This window comes from Lissotriton vulgaris, chromosome 12, assembly GCF_964263255.1.
Source record: "Lissotriton vulgaris chromosome 12, aLisVul1.2, whole genome shotgun sequence".
Lineage (NCBI taxonomy): Eukaryota > Metazoa > Chordata > Amphibia > Caudata > Salamandridae > Lissotriton > Lissotriton vulgaris.
In genome coordinates, this window is record NC_141700.1 from 768,033,729 (window position 1) to 768,059,142 (window position 25,414).

General features: G+C 52.5%; 1 protein-coding gene across 1 annotated transcript in view; it reads right to left on the minus strand.

The window, feature by feature from the left end:
* The window catches only part of LOC147678645 (uncharacterized), a 432,022-nt gene that overhangs the window by 181,766 nt on the left and 224,842 nt on the right, over positions 1-25,414 (minus strand). The window contains exon 6 of the mRNA XM_086946616.1: positions 4,934-5,041. Coding sequence (XP_086802742.1) covers positions 4,934-5,041 — 108 coding nt within the window. The remainder of the gene's footprint in view (positions 1-4,933; positions 5,042-25,414) is intronic.

Consider the following 25,414-nt stretch of genomic DNA (forward strand, 5'->3'; position numbering starts at 1 on the left):
GACATGCGAGTAACCTCCCCCTGTCCAGACCCTCTTCTGGGATGGTCCCCAGAATCTTCCCAACTCTTTCTCTAGGGTACTTAAGGGCTTACCTGGGTGTAGGTCCCTAGATTTGTTGTGGGATAAAATTCAGAACTGACACCACTGCACTTCTACCGTCTGGGCACTCTGGACTTCGCTTGGGCTGGACGTACTCTCCCTTCCAGCCTGCAGCATCGTCTGTGCCTGTGCACCATACAGGATCCGTGCATGACCTGTGGAGCATCCAAGACACTTGAAGGAATCTTGCTTGAAGTGAAGGAGTCCCTTCCCTGCATTCGCAGGTACCTCAACACTGATGACCAGCCTGCTGATCCTGAGCTCCTGTGGACTCCGAAGGGTTCAACAACATAGGTGGTGGTTTCCTACGTCCCTCGAGGCCTGAGCTGTCCTCTTACCGAGTTTGAGGCCTGTAACTCTTGTGGGGGCTGCATTAACTGAACCCTTGTGCAACTCGTCCTTTTGCAAGTTCAAATACTTATTTGTAAATTTGCGACAAGTGCATTGGGCTCCAAGTAGCCCCAACCTCCGGCAACTTCTTCCACCAAGATCTACAGCCATACTGCCTTGTGGGCACCGCTGCCTGCTCCTTTGGTGAGCTGCTCGAGGTTCTCTAGCGACTCTAGTGCCTTCGGCCTGTGGGTCCATTTGAGGGTCAGCTTTGACTCCTGTGGGCTCCCATGGTTGCATGGGGCCTGCCCTGACTCCCCTGCTTGTGGCAAGTCCCCTTGACCTTGCTGGTCCCAACTTTGTACCTTCTTGGCTTCCTACGTGTGCTGCATTTGCCAAGGCTTGTTGGTGCTCCCGCCGGACACCTACCCCTCAGCACTCGACAACCTTTGTTGGACAGCTCATATATGGGTCCTGGTTGCCCTCAGCATGCTTGGTCCTCGCAGCTGCAAAGTCAAGGCCATCGTCATCTTCCATGAAGCACCCGACATCGGAGGGCATTTGTCTTCCAAGTCTCCTGGTCACTAGGAGTGATATAGACTCTGTCCCCTCTGCTTTCAAGTACTCCTCTTCAAGAATCCATGTTTGTATTCCCACGGACACTTTCTCCTCTTCCAGCAGCAGCACTTTCCTGAAGTCCTCCATTGGATTTGACGGCGGTTTCCAACACCAATTCACCCCTATGCACCTGGTGTAGGTAATGTGGGTACTAGGGTATCCACGGGTGGGGTGGCTCTTCAACCTTCTGACTTCCAAGGGGTTTCTTCAGGGTCCATTGGGAAGGGTTCCTAATCTTTAAAAATCCAACTGCGACTTGCACATATACTTGTATAGAGCACGCGGTTGTGTTCTCACACTGTACACGCTCTCCGCGGGGTCCCTATTTACTTACTTTGGGTGGTTCTGTGGGTCCCCAGCAATTCAACATCCTCTCGACATCGTCCTGACTAGAGTCGTGGTTCGTATACTACTTTCTTAATATATAGTTTGTTCCCCCCTGGGGTCCACATTGTACATTGTGCTATTTACTGCATTTCTAACTGAAGTATTGTGTGTATTGTGTTTATGTCCGTGTTGGAGATACTTAAACATTCTAGAGAGAATTATATAATAAATACATATTTTTATAAAAACTTGGTGTGGTTCGTTTTCACTTAATCTATATTATAAGATCACATTCTGGTAAAACAAGCTGCTTTACACTCTTTCTGGACTAAGGCCGAAGACTACTCTCCACAGCTACCACTTAGAGAGCTTTCTAAGGTTGTCTAAGACCTCTTTAATCACCATAAGGGTTGTCTGGACTGGTGCAGGGTGCCCACTTACATTAGTGGACATCATATACCAGGCCAGCTTCTCACACATCCCTTCCCTAGTGCCTCACATCTGTGTCTGACACTGGGGTCTCTCAGTCCTTGCTTCTGACTTGAAGGGGTTCCATGCCTTCTCTGGTGTCTGATTCCAGGTTCTTAAGAATCCTTGCATTGGACATGAAGGGGTTCCTGCCTTCCCTGGTGCCTCACACCTGTGTCTGACACTGGGGTTTCTCAATCCTGACACTAACATGAAACGGTTCCATGCCCCCCTGGTGCCAGACACTGGGGTCTCAGCCGTCCTGCATCTGACATGAAGGGGTTCCGTACCTACTCTGGTTTCTGACTACAGGGTATCAACAATCCTTGCACCTGCCTTGAAAGGCTTCCATGCCTTACCTAGTGCCTCACACCAGTGTCTGACACGGGGGTCTCTCAGTCCTTGACCTGACATGAAGGGGTTCTTGTTCTCTCTGGTGTCTAACACCAGGGTCTGAACAAAACTTAATCTAACATGAAGGGGTTCCTGCCTCCTGTGGTGTCTGACACCAGGGTCTCTACAATCCTTTATCTAGCATGAAGGGGTTCCATGCCTTCCCCAGTTCCTTACACCTGTATCTGACACAAGGGTCCTAAGAATTTGTGCATCTAACATGGAGGGGTTCCATGCCTTTCCTGGTGCCTCACACCTGTGTCTGACACTGGGGTCTCTCAGTCCTTGCATCTGACATGAAGGGGTTCTGTGTCTCCTCTGGTGTCTGACACTGGGGTAATAATAATCCTTGCATCTGATATGAAGGGGGTTTCTGCCTACTCTGGTGTCTGACACGGAGTCTGAACAATCCTGCATCTGAGATGAGGGGGTTCCATGCCTGCTTTGGTGCCTCACACCTGTAACTGATACTGGGGTTTCTCAATCCTTGCATTTAACATGAAGGAGTTCCGCGCCTTCTCTGGTGTCTGACCCCCGCATCTCAACAATCCTTGCATCTAACATGAATGAGTTCCATGCCTTCCCTAGTACCTCACACATGTGCCTGATTCTGGAGTCTCTCAATCCTTACATTTGACATGAAGGGGTTCCGCGCCTTCTCTGGTGTCTGACCCCAGAGTCTCAACAATCCTTGCATGTATCATGAAGGGGTTCCTGCCTTCTCTGGAGTCTGACCCGGCGGGTTCACTCAGGCTTTCATCCGTCTGAGGTTGATAAAATGAGTACCATTGAGTTGGGTAACAATGAACATCTGTTACTCAGCGTCAAGAGACCTGTCTGACCCCCAGAGTGTCAACAGTCCTTGCATCTAACATGAAGGGGTTCCATGCCTTCTCTGGAGGCTGACCCCAGAGTCTCAACAAACCTTGCTTATAACATGAAGGGGTTGCGTGCCTTCTCTGGTGTCTGACCCCAGAGTCTCAACAATTCTTGCATCTAACATGAAGAGGTTCCGTGCCTTCTCTGGTGTCTGACCCCGCATCTCAACAATCCTTGCATCTAACATGAAGGGGTTCCATGCCTTCTCTGGTGTCTGACCCCAGAGTCTCAACAGTCCTTGCATCTAACATGAAGGGCTTCCGTGCCTTCTCTGGTGTCTAACCCCAGAGTCTCAACAATCCTTGCATCTAACATGAAGGGGTTCTGTGCCTTCTCTGGTGTCTGACCCCAGAGTCTCAACAATCCTTGCATCTAACATGAAGGGGTTCCGTGCCTTCTCTGGTGGCTGACCCCAGAGTCTCAACAAACCTTGCTTATAACATGAAGGGGTTCCGTGTCTTCTCTGGTGTCTGACCCCAGAGTTTCAACAATCCTTGCATCTAGAAGGAAGGGCCCCAAGCAGCACCGGAGTGGTAACGTGTGCATGCGGGCAATGCCCGAGGGGCAAGTGTCCTATTTCCAACTGTGGGCTCCTTTTTTGAGCAGTCTGGGGGCAGATTTTGGAGATTTTCTGCATTGTTCGGATGCCGCCAGCAGCACAGTGGGTGCCTGAATGGCCTTTCTGCTAGGCAGATGGGCATCCAGTAGCTCCCATTTAGTGGATTTAGCAGAGGTGTTACTCCCTTTATCTTGCGGGCCGACCCATTAATGTGTGCACAATGAGTGGGGTCCTGAGCAGAAGTGGCCTCACTTGTTTTCAGGTGTTTCACCGGTGTAAACAAATTGTGCATTTTTTATTAACCCCCCCCCCCTTTTTTTTTTAAATAAAATTTCACTGAAACAGTGTTTTGAGGAAAGTAGAATATAACGAAACAGCAGCTGACTATATGTTTGGCACCTCAATTTCAGTGTCCACAATATTTTAGAGCCCCCTCAAAGATATCAAAGGGAATATAACGTGGTTACGTAAGCCGAGGATTCCCGACAAGTAGATTTGGAATTCTGACTCCATCCCCCGAGGGGTGACACTGGTAGTTAAATATTACTACCTTTTGACTCTCCACAATTACTCATTGCTCAGATTTTTCTTTGGACAAACGCTTTTTATAAATCCACATGTATATTCCGGCGAGCGTGACATTCTGACTGCAATTCCAAATCTACTTGTCGGGAATCCTCAGCTTACGTAACCACGTTATATTCCCTTTGATATCTTTGAGGGGCTAACAGATTCACTGACATTAATCGGAATGTCATACTGATACCTCAGAGGGGCACTCTTGATATACAACTTACAAAATCTGGGCTGACCTCCTCATTGATTCTGAAAGCGGGACCTGTCTGATACAAAAGTCTCTTCCCCTGACGAAGTTCCTATTAAAGGAACGAAACGCGTTGGCTGTTGTCCCGTTGTTTTAATCAAACGTAGAATAAAGATTTTTGAATAGACCATATTGGTTGTTGTGACTCCATCCCTGGTGCTGCCTCCACACTTTTTCATCAGTGTTTTGAGGAAAGGCAATATGTAAATGTGGGCCACTTTTAATTTAGCATGCATGGGACGATTTTTAATCCCAATAGAGCCCTGGCCCCAAGCCTCCCGTGAGCCTGTCATGGGGGTCTCATGCCAGGCTTGCCTGCCCTTGGAGTTCTGTTCATCACATGCACCTTAAATGAGGGGGTGGGGGGGCGGTTATGACTGTCTCTGCTGTTCAGTATGAAGAGGGAATGCTGAAAGATGTAAGTCGGCTACTTTTACCCAAAATTTCCTTGTCTTCTGGGTTATCATTCGATGTCCGCTCCTGTTCTAGAAGCTGCTGTGCAAGCCGTAAGTGCACCCCCGCGGAGCCGTCATCGTCGCTCTCATCTGCAGGGAGGCATTAGACAAGAGAAGATTAGATGTTTACTCCTCAGCACACAGACATTCATCGGCGGCCTCACAGGCCAGAGTCAAGAGTGCACTGTCTCTGATAGATCAAAGTGGTGCCCCGAAGCCCCACTCTAGGAGTTGAGGGAGGAGGCGTGCAATCTTCCATGAGCAGTCCATGGGCAGGTTTGCAGCCCAAAGTGCTGCACGGGACTGAGAGGGAGCGGCTGGGGCACTGCCTTCCCAAGGCTCTCCAAAGTGATGAAGGGAAAGAACAAGTACAGAGAAAAAGAAAGAGTTAATGAGAAAGGCAAGAAAGAAAAGACTGGGAGGGGAGAAGAGAAAGAAGGGTGAGCATATGTAAGGGTATAAAAAAAGAGTGAAAAGGATGGTGGGGAAGGAAAGAAAAGAAATATGAAAGGAAGGATCATTGAAGGAAGGGAGAAAGGGAGGATGAATGGTGGGTGGAGGGGGAGAAGGATGTGTGAGCAATAGGATGGGTGGAATGATGGATGAACGGAAGGATGAAAGGATTGAAGTGTGGAAAGTTGAAGGGGTCACTGGATGCATGGGTGAGGGGAAGAGTGTCTAGAGGAATGGATGGAAGGGTGAAGAGAACTCTTCTGGGGAGGGGAGGGGGAGTGTCTGAAGGAATGGATGGAAGGCTGAAGAGAACTCTTCTCGGGGGACGAAGGGGGGAGTGTATAGAGGAGCGGATGGACGGCTGAAAAGAAATCTTCTGGGGCAGGGGAGGGGGAGTGTCTGGCAGAATGGATGGAAGGCTGAAGAGAACTCTTCCGTGGGAGGTGAGAGGGGGAGTGTCTGGAAGAATGGATGGAAGGCTGAAGAGAACTCTTCTGGGGGAGTGTCTGGAAGAATGGATGGAAGGCTGAAGAGAACTCTTCTCTGGGGCGAAGGGGGAGTGTCTAGAGGAAAGGATGGACGACTAAAGAGAACTCTTTTGGGGGGTGGGGGGTATTTAGAGGAATGGATGGAAGGCTCAAGAGAACTCTTCTGGGGTGTGTCTAGAGGAATGGATGAAAGGCTGAAGAAAACTCTTCTCGGGGGGAGTGTCCAGAGGAATGGATGGAGGCTGAAAATAACTCATCTGGAGGGGAGGGGGAGTGTCTACAGGAATGGATGGAAGGCTGAAGAGAACTCTTCTGGGGGAGGGGACGGAGGAGTCTAGAGGAATGGATGGGAGGCTGAAGGGAACTCTTCTCAGGGGACGAAGGGGGGAGTGTCTAAAGGAGCGGATGGACGGCTGAAAATAAATCTTCTGGGGCAGGAGAGGGGGGAGTGTCTGGAAGAATGGATGGAAGGCTGAAGAGAACTCTTCTGGGGTGAGGGGAGGAGGGAGTGTCTGGATGAATGGAAGAGCTGAAGAGAACTCTTCTTGGGGCGAAGGCGGGAGTGTCTGGAAGAATGGATGGAAGGTTGAAGAGAACTCTTCTGGGGGAGGGGAGTGGGGAGTGGGGAGTGTCTGGAAGAATGGATGGAAGGCTGAAGAGAACTCTTACGGGGGAGGGGAGGGTGGGAGTGTCTGGAAGAATGGATGAAAGGCTGAAGAGAACTCTTCTGGGGGAGGGGAAGGGGAGTGGGGAGTGTCTGGAAGAATGGATGGAAGGCTGAAGAGAACTCTTACGGGGGAGGGGAGGGTGGGAGTGTCTGGAAGAATGGATGGAAGGCTGAAGAGAACTCTTCCAGGGGAGGTGAGGAGGGGAGTGTCTGAAGAATGGATGGAAGGCTGAAGAGAACTCTTCTGGGGGAGGGGAGTGGGGAGTGGGGAGTGTCTGGAAGAATGGATGGAAGGCTGAAGAGAACTCTTCCGAGGGAGGGGAGGGGTGGAGTGTCTGGAGGAATGGATGGAAGGCTGAAGAGAACGCTTCTGGGGGGAGGGGAGGGGGGGTGTCTGGAAGAATGGATGGAAGGCTGAAGAGAACTCTTCTGGGGGAGGGGAGGGGGGGTGTCTGGAAGAATGGATGGAAGGCTGAAGAGAACTCTTCTCTGGGGCGAAGGGGAAGTGTCTAGAGGAACGGATGGACGGCTAAAGAGAACTCTCTTGGGGGGTGGGGGGTATCTAGAGGAATGGATGGAAGGCTCAAGAAAACTCTTCTGGGGTGTGTCTAGAGGAATGGATATACGGTTGAAGAAAACTCTTCTCGGGGGGAGTGTCCAGAAGAATGGATGGAGGCTGAAAAGAACTCATCTGGAGGGGAGGGGGAGTGTCTAGAGGAATGGATGGAAGGCTGAAGAGAACTCTTCTGGGGAGGCTGAGGGGGGTTTCTAGAGGAATGGATGGAAGGCTGAAGAGAACTCTTCTGGGGGAGGGGGGTGTCTAGAGGAATGGATGGAAGGCTGAAGAGAACTCTTCTGGGGGAGGGGGGTGTTTAGAGAGATGGATGGAAGGCTGAAGAGAACTCTTCTCGGGGGGAGTGTCTGGATGAATGGATGGAAGGCTGAAAAGAACCTCTGGGGGGGGCGGAGGGGAGTGTCTAGAGGAATGGATGGAAGGCTGAAGAGAACTCTACAGGGAGGAAGAGGTGGGTCGAGGGGGGAGTGTCTGGAAAAATGGATGGAAGGCTGAAGAGATCTTTTCTGGGGGAGGGGGGAGTGTCTAGAGGAATGGATTAAAGGCTGAAGAGAATTTGTCTGGGGCGGAGTGGGTGTCTAGAGGAATGGATGGAAGACTGAAGAGAACTCTTCTGGGGGAGGGGGTGTCTAGAGGAATGGATGGAAGGCTGAAGAGAATTCTGGGGGCTGAGGGAGGTGTCTAGAGGAATGGATGGAAGGTTGAAGACCACTTTTCGTTGGGGGAGGCAGAAGTGTCTAGAGGAATGTAAGGAAGGCTGAAGAGAACTCTTCAGGGGGAGGGGTGGGGTCGAGAGGGGAATGTATAGAAGAATGGATGTAAGGCTGAAGAGAACTCTTAGGGGGAGGGGGAGGGTCTAGAGGAATGGATGGAAGGCTGAAGAGAACTCTCCTCGGGGGAGGGGGTGTCTAGAGGAATTGATGGAAGGCTGAAGAGAACTCTTTTGGGGGGCATAGGGAGGGTGTCTAGAGGAACGGATGGAAGGCTGAAGAGAACTCTTCTAGTGGGCAGAGCGGGTGTCTAGAGGAACGGAAGGAAGGCTGAAGAGATCTCTTTTGGTGGAGCGGAGGGGGTGTCTAGAGGAATGAATGGAAGGCTGAAGAGAACTCTTCAGGGGGAGGGGGGCGTCTAGAGGAATGGATGGAGGGCTGAAGAGAACTCCTCTGGGGGATGGGAGGGGGTGTCTAGAGGAATGGATGGAAGGCTGAATAGAACTCTTCTGGGGGGGCGGAGGGGTGTGTCTAGAGAAATGGATGGAAGGCTGAAGAAAACTCTTCTGGGGAGGCTGAGGAGGGTTTCCAGAGGAATGGATGGAAGGCTGAATAGAACTCTTCTGGGGAAAGGGGGGTGTCTAGAGGAATGGATGGAAGGCTGAAGAGAACTCTTCTGGGGAGGGGGGTGTCTAGAGAGATGGATGGAAGGCTGAAGAGAACTCTTCTCGTGGGGAGTGTCTGGATGAATGGATGAAAAGAACTTCTGGGGGGGCGGAGGGGGGTGTCTAGAGGAATGGATAGAAGGCTGAAGAGAACTTTTCTCGGGGGAGGGCGGAGTGTCTAGAGGAATGGATGGAAGGCTGAAGAGAACTCTACAGGGGGAAGAGGTGGGTCGGGGGGAGTGTCTGGAAAAATGGATGGAAGGAAGATCTTTTCTGGGGGAGGAGGAGTGTCTAGGGGAATGGATTAAAGGCTGAAGAGAATTTTTCTGGGGCGGAGTGGGTGTCTAGAGGAATGGATGGAAGGCTGAAGAGAACTCTTCTGGGGGGAGGGGGGTGTCTAGAGGAATGGATGGAACGCTGAAGAGAATACTGGGGGGCGGAGGGAGGTGTCTAGAGGAATGGATGGAAGATTGAAGACCACTTTTCGTGAGGGGAGGCAGGAGTGTCTACAGGAAAGAAAGGAAGGAAGGCTGAAGAGAACTCTTCAAGGGGGAGGGGTGGGGTCGAGAGGGGAGTGTATAGAAGAATGGATGTAAGGATGAAAAGAACTCTTCTGGGGGGCTGAGGGGAGTATCTAGAAAAATGGAAAGAAGGCTGAACAGAGCTCTTAGGGGGAGGGGGAGGGTCTAGAGGAATGGATGGAAGGCTGAAGAGAACTCTTCTCGGGGGAGGGGGTGTCTAGAGAAACGGATGGAAGGCTGAAGAGAACTCTTTTGGGGGTATAGGGAAGGTGTCTAGAGGAACGGATGGAAGGCTGAAGAGAACTCTTCTAGGGGGCAGAGGGAAGATGTCTAGAGGAACGGATGGAAGGCTGAAGAGATCTCTTTTGGTGGAGCGGAGGGGGTGTCTAGAGGAATGAATGGAAGGCTGAAGAGAACTCTTCGGGGGGAGAGGGTGTCTAGAGGAATGGATGGAGGGCTGAAGAAAACTCCTCTGGGGGATGGGAGGGTGTGTCTAGAGGAATGGATGGAAGGCTGAATTGAACTCTCCTGGGGGCGGAGGGAGGTGTCCAGACGAACCGATGGAAGGCTAAAGAGAACTCTTCTGGGGGGGGGGGGGCAAGAGGAATGGATGGAAGGCTGAAGAGAACTCTTCGGGGGGCAGAGGGGGGTGTCTGGAGGAATGGATGAAAGGCTGAAGAGAACTCTTCTGGTGGGGCGGAAGGGGGTGACTAGAGGAATGGATGGAAGGCTGAAGAGAACTCTTCTTGGGGAGGGGAGGGGGTGTCTAGAGGAATAGATGGAAGGCTGAAGAGAACTCTTCTGGGGGCAGAGAGGGGTGCCTAGAGGAATTAATGAAAGGCTGAAGAGAACTCTTCTGGGTGGCAGAGGGGGGTGTCTGGAGGAATGGATGGAAGGCTGAATAGAACTCTTCTGGGGGGCCGGAGGGAGGTGTCTAGAGGAATGGATGGAAGGCTGAAGAGAACTCTTCTGGGGAGTCTGAGGGGGATTTCTAGAGGAATGGATGGAAGGCTGAAGAGAACTCTTCTGGGGGGAGGGGGGTGTCTAGAGGAATGGATGGAAGGCTCAAGAGAACTCTTCTGGGGGAGGGGGGTGTCTAGAGAGATGGGTGGAAGGCTAAAGAGAACTCTTCTGGGGGGGTCTAGAGGAATAGATGGAAGGCTGAAGAGAACTCTTTGGATGGCAGAGGGAGTGTCTAGAGGAATGGATGGGAGGCTGAAGAGAACTCCTCTGGTGGGGCGAAAGGGGGTGTCTGGAGAAATGGATGGAAGGCTGAAGAGAACTCTTCGGGGGAGGGGGGTGTCTAGAGGAATGGATGGAGGGCTGAAGAGAACTCCTCTGGGGGATGGGAGGGTGTGTCTAGAGGAATGGATGGAAGGCTGAATTGAACTCTCCTAGGGGCGGAGGGAGGTGTCCAGACGAACCGATGGAAGGCTAAAGAGAAGTCTTCTGGGGGGGGCAAGAGGAATGGATGGAAGGCTGAAGAGAACTCTTCTGGTGGGGCGGAAGGGGGTGACTAGAGGAATGGATGGAAGGCTGAAGAGAACTCTTCTGGGGGAGGGGAGGGGGTGTCTAGAGGAATAGATGGAAGGCTGAAGAGAACTCTTCTGGGGGGCAGAGAGGGGTGTCTAGAGGAATGAATGAAAGGCTGAAGAGAACTCTTCTGGGTGGCAGAGGGGGGTGTCTGGAGGAATGGATGGAAGGCTGAATAGAACTCTTCTGGGGGGCCGGAGGGAGGTGTCTAGAGGAATGGATGGAAGGCTGAAGATAACTCTTCTGGGGGGAGGAGGGTGTCTAGAGGAATGGATGGAAGGCTCAAGAGAACTCTTCTGGGGGAGGGGGGTGTCTAGAGAGATGGGTGGAAGGCTAAAGAGAACTCTTCTGGGGGGGGTCTAGAGGAATAGATGGAAGGCTGAAGAGAACTCTTCTGATGGCAGAGGGAGTGTCTAGAGGAATGGATGGGAGGCTGAAGAGAACTCCTCTGGTGGGGCGAAAGGGAGTGTCTAGAGAAATAGATAGAAGGCTGAAGAGAACTCTTCTGGGGTGGCAGAGGGGGGTGTCTGGAGGACTGGATGGAAGGCTGAAAAGAACTCTTCTGGGGGGGCGGAGGGGGGGTGTGAAGAGGAATGGATGAAAGGCTGAAGAGAACTCTTCTCGGGGGAGGGGGGAATGTCCAGAGTAATGGATGGAAGGCTGAAGAGGACTCTCCTGGGGGGTAGGGGGGAGTGCCTAGAGGATTGTATGGAAGGCTGAAAAGAACTCTTCTCGGGGGGGGAGTGTTCAGAAAAATTGTTGAAAGGCTGAAGAGAACTCTTCTCAACGGGCGCAGGGGGGAGTGTCTAGAGGAATGGATGGAAGGCTGAAGAGAACTCTTCGATGGGAGGGGGGAGTTTGTAGAGGAATGGATGGAAGGCTGAAGAGAACTCTTTTGGGGAAGAGGGTGTGTCTAGAGAAACAGATGGATGGCTGAAGAGAACTCTTCTGGGATGAAGGGAGGAGGGAGTGTCTGGAAGAAAGGAGGGCTGAAGAGAACTCTTCCGGGGGAGGGGAGGGGGGGTGTCTGGAAGAATGGATGGAAGGCTGAATAGAACTCTTCTGGGGGAGGGGAGGGGGAGTGTCTGGGGGAATGGATGGAAGGCTGAAGAAAACTTCTCTGGGGGAGGAGGAGTGTCTGGAGGAATGGATGGAAGGCTGAAGAGAACTCTTCTCTGGGGCGAGGGGCGAGTGTCTAGAGGAACCGATGGACGGCTGAAGAGAACTCTTTTGGGCGGTGGGGGGTATCTAGAGGAATGGATGGAAGGCTCAAGAGAACTCTTCTGGGGTGTGTCTAGAGGAATGGATGGAAGGCTCAAGAGAACTCTTCTGGGGTGTGTCTAGAGGAATGGATGGAAGGCTCAAGAGAACTCTTCTCGGGGGGAGTGTCCAGAGGAATGGATTGAGGCTGAATAGAACTCATTTGGAGGGGAGGGGGAGTGTCTAGAGGAATGGATGGAAGGCTGAAGAGAACTCTTCTGGGGGAGGGGAAGGGGGAGTCTAGAGGAATGGATGGAAGGCTGAAGAGAACTCTCCTGGGGAGGCTGAGGGGGGTTTCTAGAGGAATGGATGGAAGACTGAAGAAACTCTTCTGGGGAGAGGGGGGTGTCTAGAGGAATGGATGGAAGGCTCAGAGAGCTCTTAGGGGAAGGGGGAGTGTCTAGAGGAATGGATGGGAGGCTGAAGAGAACTCTTCGGGGGGAGTGTCTAGAGGAATGGATGGAAGGCTGAAGAGAATTCTGGGGGGCGGAGGGGGGTGTCTAGAGGAATGGATGGAAGGTTGAAGACCACTTTTCGTGGGGGGAGGCAGGAGTGTCTAGAGGAATGAAAGGAAGGCTGAAGAGAACTCTTCAGGGGGGTGGGGTGGGGTCGAGAGGGGAGTGTATAGAAGAATGGATGTAAGGTTGAAAAGAACTCTTCGGGGGGCTGAGGGGAGTGTCTAGAAGAATGGATGGAAGGCTCAAAGAGCTCTGAGGGGAAGGGGGAGTGTCTAGAGCAATGGATGGAAGGCTGAAGAGAACTCTTCTCAGGGGAGGGGGTGTCTAGGGGAATGGATGGAAGGCTGAAGAGAACTCTTTTGGGGGGCATAGGGAGGGTGTCTAGAGGAACGGATGGAAGGCTGAAGAGAACTCTTCTAGGGGGCAGAGGGAAGGTGTCTAGAGCAAAGGATGAAAGGCTGAAGAGAACTCTTCTAGGGGCGGAGCAGGTGTCTGGAGGAAAGGATGAAAGGCTGAAGAGATCTCTTTTGGTGGAGCGGAGGGGGTGTCAAGAGGAATGAATGGAAGACTGAAGAGAACTCTTCTGGGGGGTGACTAGAGGAATGGCTGGAAGGCTGAAGAGAACTCTTTGGGGGGAGGGGGGTGTCTAGAGCAATGGATGGAGGGCTGAAGAGAACTCCTCTGGGGGATGGGAGGGGGTGTCTAGAGGAATGGATATAAGGCTGAAGAGAACTCTTCTCGGGGGACGAAGAAGGAGTGTCTAGAGGAGCGGATCGAAGTCTGAAGAGAACTCTTCTGGGGGAGAGGAGAGGGAGTGTCTGGAAGAATGGATGGAAGGCTGAAGAGAACTTTTCTCGGGGGCGAAGGGGGGAGTGTCTAGAGGAACGGATGGACGGCTGAAAATAAATCTTCTGGGGCAGGGGAGGGGGAGTGTCTGGAAGAATGGATGGAAGGCTGAAGAGAAGTCTTCTCGGGGACGAAGGGGGAGTGTCTAGAGGAACGGATGGACGTCTGAAGAGTACTCTTCTGGGATGAGGGGAGGAGGGAGTGTCTGGAAGAATGGAAGAGCTGAAGAGAACTCTTCTCGGGGCAAAGGGGGGAGTGTCTAGAGGAACGGATGAACAGCTGAAAAGAACTCTTCTGGGGGAGGGGAGTGGGGAGTGTCTCGAAAAATGGACGGAAGGCTGAAGAGAAATCTTCTCGGGGGCGAAGGGGGAGTGTCTAGAGGAACAGATGGACGGCTGTAGAGAACTCTTCTGGGATGAAGGGAGGAGGGAGTGTCTGGAAGAATGGATGGAAGGCTGAAGAGAACTCTTCCGGGGGAGGGGATGGGGAGTGTCTGGAAGAATGGATGGAAGGCTGAAAAGAACTCTTCTGGGGGAGGGGAGGGGGAGTGTCTGGGGGAATGGATGGAAGGCTGAAGAAAACTTCTCTGGGGGAGGAGGAGTGTCTGGAAGAATGGATGGACGGCTGAAGAGAACTCTTCTCTGGGGCGAAGGGGAAGTGTCTAGCGGAACGGATGGACGGCTGAAGAGAAATCTTTTGGGGGGTGGGGGGTATCTAGAGGAATGGATGGAAGGCTCAAGAGAACTCTTCCGGGGTGTGTCTAGAAGAATGGATGGAAGGCTGAAGAAAACTCTTCTCGGGGGGAGTGTCCAGAGGAATGGATTGAGGCTGAATAGAACTCATTTGGAGGGGAGGGGGAGTGTCTAGAGGATTGGATGGAAGGCTGAAGAAACTCTTCTGGGGAGAGGGGGGTGTCCAGAGGAATGGACGGAAGGCTGAAGAGAGCACTTCTGGGGGAGGGGGGTGTCTAGAGAGATGGATGGAAGGCTGAAGAGAACTCTTCTCGGGGGGAGTGTCTGGAGGAATGGATGGAAGGTTGAAAAGAACTTCTGGGGGCGGAGGGGGATGTATAGAAGAATGGATGGAATGCTGAAGAGAACTTTTCTCGGGGGAGGGGGGAGTGTCTAGAGGAATGGATGAAAGGCTGAAGAGAACTCTACAGGGGGGAAGAGGTGGTTTGAGGGGGGAGTGTCTGGAAGAATGGAAGGAAGACTGAAGAGAACTCTTCTGGGGGAGAGGGGAGTGTCTAGAGGAATGGATGGAAGGTGTTAGAAATGGGATCCCTGGCTGGCCAGGGCTTGCGCCAAAGTCAGTCAGAGACCACCATTCCTAAGTCAGGACAAGGGAGTTGCACGCCAAGATAACCCCTGCTCACCCTCTAGGTAACGTGACGCGAGCAGCAAGGCTAAACTTTGAGGCTATATAGGTTAAGTGTTTGCGCACGCACCCAGCAACAACACCCAAGGCCCACCACAAAGGAAACTCCACACAAGGTTATATATAAAAATAGCCTTTGTATTATACCAATACACATTAGATAAAAACACACACTTTACAATGTGCCAACAGGCACGGGCAGAATTTACAGGGGATATGTACAAGACAGGGCCACCTGGACCACTGTCAGGAATATGCACCTTCAGACTTTGTACATGGTAGAATTAGCACTTGTAGGAATAATAATAAGCACTGTAGCACAAAATAGAACATAGAGCTCACAACCAGTAATCACTGGTAACGGATAAGTACCACCTACGCAACCCTAACCACCTTAGGAAAATATTACGCAGGGAATCAGGACCTCACTAGCACCACCTGTACAAGCAAGAACAACCACCTAAGTATCACAATACATGTAGGGGTATAGGCACATTACACATGATGCATCACAACACATTCAGAGGTGTAGGGAAGGAAAACCCATGATGTATAACATACATTCAGCGGTGTAAAAAAAAACAAGACACATGACGCATAGCCAGCATTGTGCGGGGAAAGCCCAGCCCTATTCAGGACCCAGGTGCACTCCTCCCCGGCCATCAGCATGCTAATCTCCACACTCACCACAGGGCAGACCCATCCAGACTCCCGGAGCCAGGCTCACCAGCACTTCCACACTAGACATATTCACGCCGCACATATCATCGCGCAGCATTCAATCACACGAGTCTGCACATACCAAACTCGAGCCTGCACACCTCACGCATCAGAAACTACCAGGGACACAGACATTCCCCATGCATTCCTATGGGAGAGCAGGCCAACCTTACTCCACGCACTAAGAGTGTGCACACACTTTCCACTGGGACCCAGTGAAAGTGCACAGAAACCACAAATCACTACCACCAATTCACATTCATAAAGCAAAAAGTTTAGGGGTGAACCTGCCAGAAGGGCCAAGTCCAACAGAAGGCTGAAGAGAATTTTTCTGGGGGCGGAGTGGGTGTCTAGAGGAATGGATGGAAGGCTGAAGAGAACTCTTCTGGGGGGAGGGGGTGTCTAGAGGAATGGATAAAAGGCTGAAGAGAACTCTTCCGGGGGGAGGAGGGGGGTGTCTAGAGGAATGGATGGAAGGCTGAAGAGAATTCTGGGGGGCGGAGGGGGGTGTCTAGAGGAATGGATGGAAGGTTGAAGACCACATTTCAAGGGGGGAGGCAGGAGTGTCTAGAGGAATGAAAGTAAGGCTGAAAAGAACTCTTCAGGGGGGGAGGGGTGGGGTCGAGAGGGGAGTGTATAGAAGAATGGATGTAAGGCTGAAGAGAACTCTTCTGGGGGGCTGAGGGGAGTGTCTAGAAGAATGGATGGAAGGCTGAAGAGAACTCTTCTGGGGGAGGGGGGAGTGTCTAGCGGAATGGATGGAAGACTGAAGAGAACTCTTCTTGGGGGGGTGAAGGGGGAGTGTCTAGAGGAATGGATGGAAGGCTGAAGAGAACTCTTCTTGGGGGGAGGGGGGTGTCTAGAGGAATGGCTGGAATGCTGAAGAGAACTCTTCTTGGGGGGGATGGGGGTGTCTAGAGGAATGGATGGAGGGCTGAAGAGAACTCCTCTGGGGGATGGGATGGGGCGTCTAGAAGAATGGATGGAAGGCTGAAGAGAACTCTTCTCGGGGGACGAAGAAGGAGTGTCTAGAGGAGCGGATCGAAGGCTGAAGAGAACTCTTCTGGGGGAGGGGAGAGGGAATGTCTGGAAGAATGGATGGAAGGCTGAAGAGTACTTTTCTCGGGGCGAAGGGGGGAGTGTCTAGAGGAACAGATGGACGGCTGAAAATAAATCTTCTGGGACATGGGAGGGGGGAGTGTCTGGAAGAATGGATGGAAGGCTATAGAGAAGTCTTCTCGGGGGCGAAGGGGGAGTGTCCAGAGGAACGGATGGACGGCTGAAGAGAACTCTTCTGGGGTGAGTGGAGGAGGGAGTGTCTGGAAGAATGGAAGAGCTGAAGAGAACTCTTTTCGGGGCGAAGGGGGGAGTGTCTACAGGAACGGATGAACGGCTGAAAAGAACTCTTCTGGGGGAGGGAAGTGGGGAGTGTCTGGAAAAATGGATGGAAGGCTGAAGAGAAATCTTCTCGGGGCAAAGGGGGAGTGTCTAGAGGAACAGATGGACGGCTGAAGAGAACTCTTCTGGGATGAAGGGAGGAGGGAGTGTCTGGAAGAATGGATAGAAGCCTCAGAAGAACTCTTCCGGGGGAGGGGGGAATGTCTGGAAGAATGGATGGAAGGCTGAAGAGAACTCTTCTGGGGGAGGGGAGGGGGAGTGTCTGGGGGAATGGATGGAAGGCTGAAGAAAACTTTTCTGGGGGAGGAGGAGTGTTTGGAAGAATGGATGGAAGGCTGAAGTAAACTCTTCTTGGGGAGGGGAGGGGGAGTGTCTGGAAGAATGGATGAACGGCTGAAGAGTACTCTTCTCTGGGGCCAAGGGGGAGTTTCTAGAGGAACGGATGGACAGCTGAAGAGAACTCATTTGGCGGGTGGGGGCTATCTAGAGGAATGGATGGAAGGCTCAAGAGAACTCTTCTGGGGTGTGTCTAGAGGAATGAATAGAAGGCTGAAGAAAACTCTTCTAGGGGGGAAGTGTCCAGAGGAATGGATTGAACCTGAATAGAACTCATTTGGAGGGGAGCGGGAGTGTCTAGAGGAATGGATGGAAGGCTGAAGAGAACTCTTCTGGGGAGGGGGGAGTCTAGAGAAATGGATGGAACGCTGAAAAGAACTCTTCTGGGGAGGCTGAGAGGGGAGTCTAGATGAATGGATGGAAGGCTGAAGAGAACTCTTCTGGGGAGGCTGAGGGGGGTTTCTAGAGAAATGGATGGAAGGCTGAAGAGAACTTTTCTCGGGGGGGAGTGTCTAGAGGAATGGATGGAAGGCTGAAGAGAACTCTACAGGGGGAAGAGGTGGGTCGAGGGGGGAGTGTCTGGAAGAATGGATGGAAGGCTGAAGAGAATTTTTCTGGGGGAGAGGGGAGTGTCTAGAGGAATGGATGGAAGGGTGAAGAGAATTCTTCTGGGGGCGGAGTGGGTATCTGGAGGAATGGATGGAAGGCTGAAGAGAACTCTTCTGGGGGGGGAGGGGGTGTCTAGAAGAATGGATAGAAGGCTGAAGAGAAATCCTCTGGGTGAAGAGGGGGTGTCTAGAGGAATGGATAGAAGGCTGAAGAGAACTCTTTTGGGGGGAGGAGGGGGGTGTCTAGAGGAATGGATGGAAGGCTGAAGAGAATTCTGGGGGGCCGAGGGGGGTGTCTAGAGGAATGGATGGAAGGTTGAAGACCACTTTTCGTGGGGGGAGGCAGGAGTGTCTAGAGGAATGAAAGGAAAGCTGAAAAGAACTCTTCAGGGGGGAGGGGTGGGGTTGAGAGGGGAGTGTATAAAAGAATGGATGTAAGGCTTCAGAGAACTCTTCTGGGGGGCTGAGGGGAGTGTCTAGAAGAATGGATGGAAGGCTGAAGAGAACTCTTTTGGGGGGCATAGGGAGGGTGTCTAGAGGATGGGATGGAAGGCTGAAGAGAACTCTTCTAGGGGCAGAGGGAAGGTGTCTAGAGGAATGGATGAAAGGCTGAAGAGAACTCTTCTGGGGCGGAGCGGGTGTCTAGAGGAATGGTTGGAAGGCTGAAGAGATCTCTTTTGGTGGAGCGGAGGGGGTGTCTGGAAGAATGAATGGAAGGCTGAAGAGAACTCTTTTAGGGGGCGGAGGGGGGTGTCTAGAGGAATGGGTGGAGGGCTGAAGAGAACTCCTTTGGGGGATGGGAGGGGGCGTCTAGAGGAATGGATGGAAGGCTGAAGTGAACTTTTCTGGGGGGCGGAGGGAGGTATCCAGACGAACCGATGGAAGGCTGAAGAGAACTCTTCTGGGGGGGTGGGGGGAAGGTCTAGAGGAATGGATGGAAGGCTGAAGAGAACTCTTCTTGGGGGGAGGGGGGTGTCTAGAGGAATGGCTGGAATGCTGAAGAGAACTCTTCTTGGGGGGGATGGGGGTGTCTAGAGGAATGGATGGAGGGCTGAAGAGAACTCCTCTGGGGGATGGGATGGGGCGTCTAGAAGAATGGATGGAAGGCTGAAGAGAACTCTTCTCGGGGGAGGAAGAAGGAGTGTCTAGAGGAGCGGATCGAAGGCTGAAGAGAACTCTTCTGGGGGAGGGGAGAGGGAATGTCTGGAAGAATGGATGGAAGGCTGAAGAGTACTTTTCTCGGGGCGAAGGGGGGAGTGTCTAGAGGAACAGATGGACGGCTGAAAATAAATCTTCTGGGACATGGGAGGGGGGAGTGTCTGGAAGAATGGATGGAAGGCTATAGAGAAGTCTTCTCGGGGGCGAAGGGGGAGTGTCCAGAGGAACGGATGGACGGCTGAAGAGAACTCTTCTGGGGTGAGTGGAGGAGGGAGTGTCTGGAAGAATGGAAGAGCTGAAGAGAACTCTTTTCGGGGCGAAGGGGGGAGTGTCTACAGGAACGGATGAACGGCTGAAAAGAACTCTTCTGGGGTTAGGGAAGTGGGGAGTGTCTGGAAAAATGGATGGAAGGCTGAAGAGAAATCTTCTCGGGGCAAAGGGGGAGTGTCTAGAGGAACAGATGGACGGCTGAAGAGAACTCTTCTGGGATGAAGGGAGGAGGGAGTGTCTGGAAGAATGGATAGAAGCCTCAGGAGAACTCTTCCGGGGGAGGGGGGAATGTCTGGAAGAATGGATGGAGGGCTGAAGAGAACTCTTCTGGGGGAGGGGAGGGGGAGTGTCTGGGGGAATGGATGGAAGGCTGAAGAAAACTTTTCTGGGGGAGGAGGAGTGTTTGGAAGAATGGATGGAAGGCTGAAGTAAACTCTTCTTGGGGAGGGGAGGGGGAGTGTCTGGAAGAATGGATGAACGGCTGAAGAGTACTCTTCTCTGGGGCGAAGGGGGAGTTTCTAGAGGAACGGATGGACAGCTGAAGAGAACTCATTTGGCGGGTGGGGGCTATCTAGAGGAATGGATGGAAGGCTCAAGAGAACTCTTCTGGGGTGTGTCTAGAGGAATGAATAGAAGGCTGAAGAAAACTCTTCTAGGGGGGGAGTGTCCAGAGGAATGGATTGAACCTGAATAGAACTCATTTGGAGGGGAGCGGGAGTGTCTAGAGGAATGGATGGAAGGCTGAAGAGAACTCTTCTGGGGAGGGGGGAGTCTAGAGAAATGGATGGAACGCTGAAAAGAACTCTTCTGGGGAGGCTGAGAGGGGAGTCTAGATGAATGGATGGAAGGCTGAAGAGAACTCTTCTGGGGAGGCTGAGGGGGGTTTCTAGAGAAATGGATGGAAGGCTGAAGAGAACTTTTCTCGGGGGGGAGTGTCTAGAGGAATGGATGGAAGGCTGAAGAGAACTCTACAGGGGGAAGAGGTGGGTCGAGGGGGGAGTGTCTGGAAGAATGGATGGAAGGCTGAAGAGAATTTTTCTGGGGGAGAGGGGAGTGTCTAGAGGAATGGATGGAAGGGTGAAGAGAATTTTTCTGGGGGCGGAGTGGGTATCTGGAGGAATGGATGGAAGGCTGAAGAGAACTCTTCTGGGGGGGGAGGGGGTGTCTAGAAGAATGGATAGAAGGCTGAAGAGAAATCCTCTGGGTGAAGAGGGGGTGTCTAGAGGAATGGATAGAAGGCTGAAGAGAACTCTTTTGGGGGGAGGAGGGAGGTGTCTAGAGGAATGGATGGAAGGCTGAAGAGAATTCTGGGGGGCCGAGGGGGGTGTCTAGAGGAATGGATGGAAGGTTGAAGACCACTTTTCGTGGGGGGAGGCAGGAGTGTCTAGAGGAATGAAAGGAAAGCTGAAAAGAACTCTTCAGGGGGGAGGGGTGGGGTTGAGAGGGGAGTGTATAAAAGAATGGATGTAAGGCTTCAGAGAACTCTTCTGGGGGGCTGAGGGGAGTGTCTAGAAGAATGGATGGAAGGCTGAAGAGAACTCTTTTGGGGGGCATAGGGAGGGTGTCTAGAGGATGGGATGGAAGGCTGAAGAGAACTCTTCTAGGGGCAGAGGGAAGGTGTCTAGAGGAATGGATGAAAGGCTGAAGAGAACTCTTCTGGGGCGGAGCGGGTGTCTAGAGGAATGGTTGGAAGGCTGAAGAGATCTCTTTTGGTGGAGCGGAGGGGGTGTCTGGAAGAATGAATGGAAGGCTGAAGAGAACTCTTTTAGGGGGCGGAGGGGGGTGTCTAGAGGAATGGGTGGAGGGCTGAAGAGAACTCCTTTGGGGGATGGGAGGGGGCGTCTAGAGGAATGGATGGAAGGCTGAAGTGAACTTTTCTGGGGGGCGGAGGGAGGTATCCAGACGAACCGATGGAAGGCTGAAGAGAACTCTTCTGGGGGGGTGGGGGGAAGGTCTAGAGGAATGGATGGAAGGCTGAAGAGAACTCTTCTGGGGGCAGAGGGGGGTGTCTAGCGGAATGGATGGGAGGCTGAAGAGAACTCTTCTGGTGGGGCGGAAGGGGGTGACTAGAGGAATGGATGGAAGGCTGAAGAGTACTCTTCTGAGGGAGGGGAGGGGGTGTCTAGAGGAATAGATGGTAGGCTGAAAAGAACTCTTCTGGGGCGGAGGGGGGTGTCTAGAGGAATGAATGAAAGGCTGGAGAGAACTCTTCTGGGGTGGCAGTGGGGGGTGTCTAGAGGAATGGATGGAAGGCTAAATAGAACTCTTCTGGGGGGGCGGAGGGGGGTGTCTAGAGGAATGGATGGAAGGCTGAAGAGAACTCATCTCGGGGGAGGGGGGCATGTCCAGATTAATGGATGGAAGGCTGAAGAGAACTCTCCTGGGGGGTAGGGAGGAGTGCCTAGAGGAATGTATGGAAGGCTGAAAAGAACTCTTCTCGGGGGGAGTGTCTAGAAAAATTGATGGAAGGCTGAAGAGAACTCTTCTGGGGGCAGAGGGGGGGTGTCTAGAGGAATGAATAAAAGGCTGAAGAGAACTCTTCTGGGGTGGCAGAGGGGGGTGTCTAGAGGAATGGATGGAAGGTTGAATCGAACTCTTCTGGGGGGGCGGAGGAGGGTGTCTAGAGGAATGGATGGAAGGCTGAAGAGAACTCTTCTCGGGGGAGGGGGGAATGTCCGGATTAATGGATGGAAGGCGGAAGAGAACTCTCCTGGGGGGTAGGGGGGAGTGCCTAGAGGAATGTATGGAAGGCTGAAAAGAACTCTTCTCGGGGGGAGTGTCTAGAAAAATTGATGGAAGGCTGAAGAGAACTCTTCTCAACGGGCGAAGGGGGGAGTGTCTAGAGGAATGGATGGAAGGCTGAAGATAATCTGTTTCGTATTTTGGCTCCACCACCATCTTGTGTGTTGTCCTTTCCCCTGACACGCCTCCCCGAGACCGCCTCCCAGCTGACCCTCCCACGCTCCGCCCCCTCCTCCATCCATTTATGACCAATGCCCCCACGCGCTACGGACACGCCGAAGGTGTGCCAAAGGTAAGCCCGTCTACGCCCGTCCGCGCCTGCACCGCGCCCAGCGCCAGACCCCCTGCCCCTCGCGCTGCCCAGCCCCCCCGCTTTACCTACGATGCCGCCACCCTCCTAGCCCTTAACCCCGGTCGCGCCCCCACCTGCGTCCAAGCCGCTCCTGGACACACCCATGGACCCTTCTCCTGCATTTCCTGCAAATTCATCGGTACCGTCACCAACTCCGCTACGCTCACACCTCTGATTCCCGACCCCAACCACCTACAATGCATCCTGCTCAACACCCGGTCGGTCCACAGGCACGCCATTGACCTATGGAATCTACTAGACACCATCTCTCCAGACGTCGCCTTCCTAACAGAAACTTGGATGAACGCTTCCTCCGCCCCAGACATCACCATTGCCATCCCTGAAGACTATAAGATCACACGCAAGGACCGCACCGACCATACAGGAGGAGGAATCGCTATCGTCCATAAGAAATCCATCCGCATCTCAACCAGCTCTGACGCCAACCTCGCCAACTCCGAACACCTTCACTTCCAGATCCACATCGACCCCAAGACCACTCTTAGAGGCACCCTCCTCTACAGACCACCAGGACCCCGCGCAAAATTCAGTGAAGACATCACGGACTTCATCACCCCACACGCCCTCCCCTCCAAAGATTACATCCTTCTGGGAGACCTCAACTTTCACCTTGAAAAGACCAACGACCGCAACTCCACCACCCTGCTGGACAACCTCGCCAACCTCGGACTTAAACAACTAGTCACTTCCCCCACCCACATCGCAGGTCACACACTCGACCCCATCTTCACCTCCAGCAATCATGTCTCCTTCAGCCACACTACGGATCTCCTCTGGACTGACCACAGCTGCGTCCACTTCACCTACAACAAGCCGAAACCCATCAACCACCTCCAACCAACTCTGCAAAGAAACTGGAACAAATTCACCACGGACCAGATCTCCACATCGCTCCTTCTAAACACCCCAGCCCACTCTTCTAACGCAAACGAAGCCGCCGCCAACCTCACCCTATGGTTATCCAACACCGCCGACACCTTAGCACCACTGAAAAAACGTCAAAGCAAACCTGGCAGCAAAAAGGCCTCATGGTTCAACGATGATCTTAAGAAGTCCAAGAAACTCTGCCGCTCCCTTGAAAAGGCCTGGAAAAAAGACCCAACCAGTAGCACCAAGGACGCCTTCAAAAACGCCACCCGCACTCACCACCAATTAATACGAAAGGCCAAGAAAACAGCATTCAAGGATCGACTTGACAACAACGCCCACAACAGCAAGGAACTTTTCAACATCGTCAAGGAATTTACCAATCCCTCAGCCAACTCCAACGACATCACCCCCTCTCAAGCCCTCTGCAACTCCCTAGCCTCATTCTTCCACAACAAGATTGCAGACATCCACAACAGCTTCGACAACCAACCCGGAGATCAACCCACCCGACCATTTGCTGAACATTCTCCCCCCGTGAACACCCTTAACATCTGGAACCCAGTCTCCACTGAGGACACAATCCGCCTGATGAATTCCATCCACTCAGGATCCCCCACAGACCCATGTCCTCACCACATCTTCAACAAAGCAGACTCCGTCATAGCACCGCACCTCCGTGACGTCATCAACTGCTCCCTCAACTCCGCCACCTTCCCGGAAGACTGGAAACACGCTGAACTCACGGCCCTTCTGAAAAAACCCACAGCGGACCCCACCGAACTCAAAAATTACCGCCCCATCTCGCTCCTTCCATTCCCGGCCAAAGTCATCGAGAAAGCTGTCAACAACCAGCTCGCCGCCTTCCTCGAAGCCAACAAATCCCTAGACTCCTCACAATCTGGCTTCCGAGCAAAACACAGCACTGAGACCGCCCTCATCGCAGCAACAGACGACATTCGAACTCTACTGGACAATGGAGACACAGTCGCCCTCATCCTCCTCGACCTCTCTGCAGCATTCAACACAGTCTGCCACAGCACCCTTTTACAACGCCTCAATAACATCGGAATCCAAGGAAAAGCACTTGAATGGATCACCTCGTTCCTCTCCGGAAGAACCCAGAGAGTCCGTCTCCCACCATTCAAGTCCGAGGCCACTGAAGTCATCTGTGGCGTACCACAAGGATCCTCACTCAGCCCCACCCTCTTCAATGTATACATGAGTCCCCTCGCGGCCATCGCCCGCCAACACAACCTCAACATCATCTCTTACGCGGATGACACTCAACTAATCCTTTCTCTTACCAATGACCCCAGCACCGCCAAAACTAACCTACACGAAGGAATGAAAGAAGTTGCCGAATGGATGAAACAAAGCCGTCTGAAACTGAACTCAGACAAAACAGAAGTCCTCATCTTAGGGACATCCCCCTCTGCATGGGACGACTCCTGGTGGCCGGAAGCCCTCGGAAAAGCACCCATCCCGACAGACCACGCACGGAACCTAGGCGTCATCCTGGATTCTTCACTCTCAATGAACAGACAAGTCAGCGCCGTATCCTCTTCCTGCTTCAACATTCTTCGCATGCTCAGAAAAACATTTCGCTGGATCCCCACCGAAACAAGGAAAACAGTCACCCATGCTCTGGTCACGAGCCGACTGGACTACGGAAACACCCTCTACGCAGGCACTACCGCTAAACTCCAGAAGAAACTCCAACGAATCCAAAACGTCTCAGCCAGGATCATATTAGACATCCCACGCAACGAACACATCTCTGGTCACCTTAAAGACCTCCACTGGCTACCCGTCAATAAGAGGATCACTTTCCGACTGCTAACCCACGCACACAAATCACTCTACGACATCGGACCAGAATGCCTCAACTCACGACTGTCCTTCTACACCCCCTCCCGCCAACTACGTTCTTCCAACCAAGCCCTCGCCACTGTACCTCGCATCAACAAGACCACCATGGGAGGCAGATCCTTCTCATACCTGGCTGCTAAAACATGGAACTCACTCCCCGCTTACCTTCGCTTTACCCAGAACCACCTAACATTCAGAAAGCAACTTAAAACGTGGATATTTGACAAATAATCCTCCTCCCCTGTCTAAGCGCCTTGAGACCCTCTGGGTATCTAGTGCGCTATACAAATTCTCTGACTTGACTTGACTTGACTTGACTTCGAGGGGAGGGGGGAGTGTGTAGGGGAATGAATAGAAGGCTGAAGAGAACTCTTCTCGGGGGTAAAGGGGGGAATGTCTAAAGGAATGGATGGAAGGCTGAAGAGAACTCTTCTGGGGGAGAGGGAAATGTCTAGAGGAATGGATGGAAGGCTGAAGAGAACTCTTGTTGGGGGTGAAGGGGGAGTGTTTAGAGGAATGGATGAAAGGCTGAAGAGAACTTTTCTGAGGGAGGGGAGGGGGGAGTGT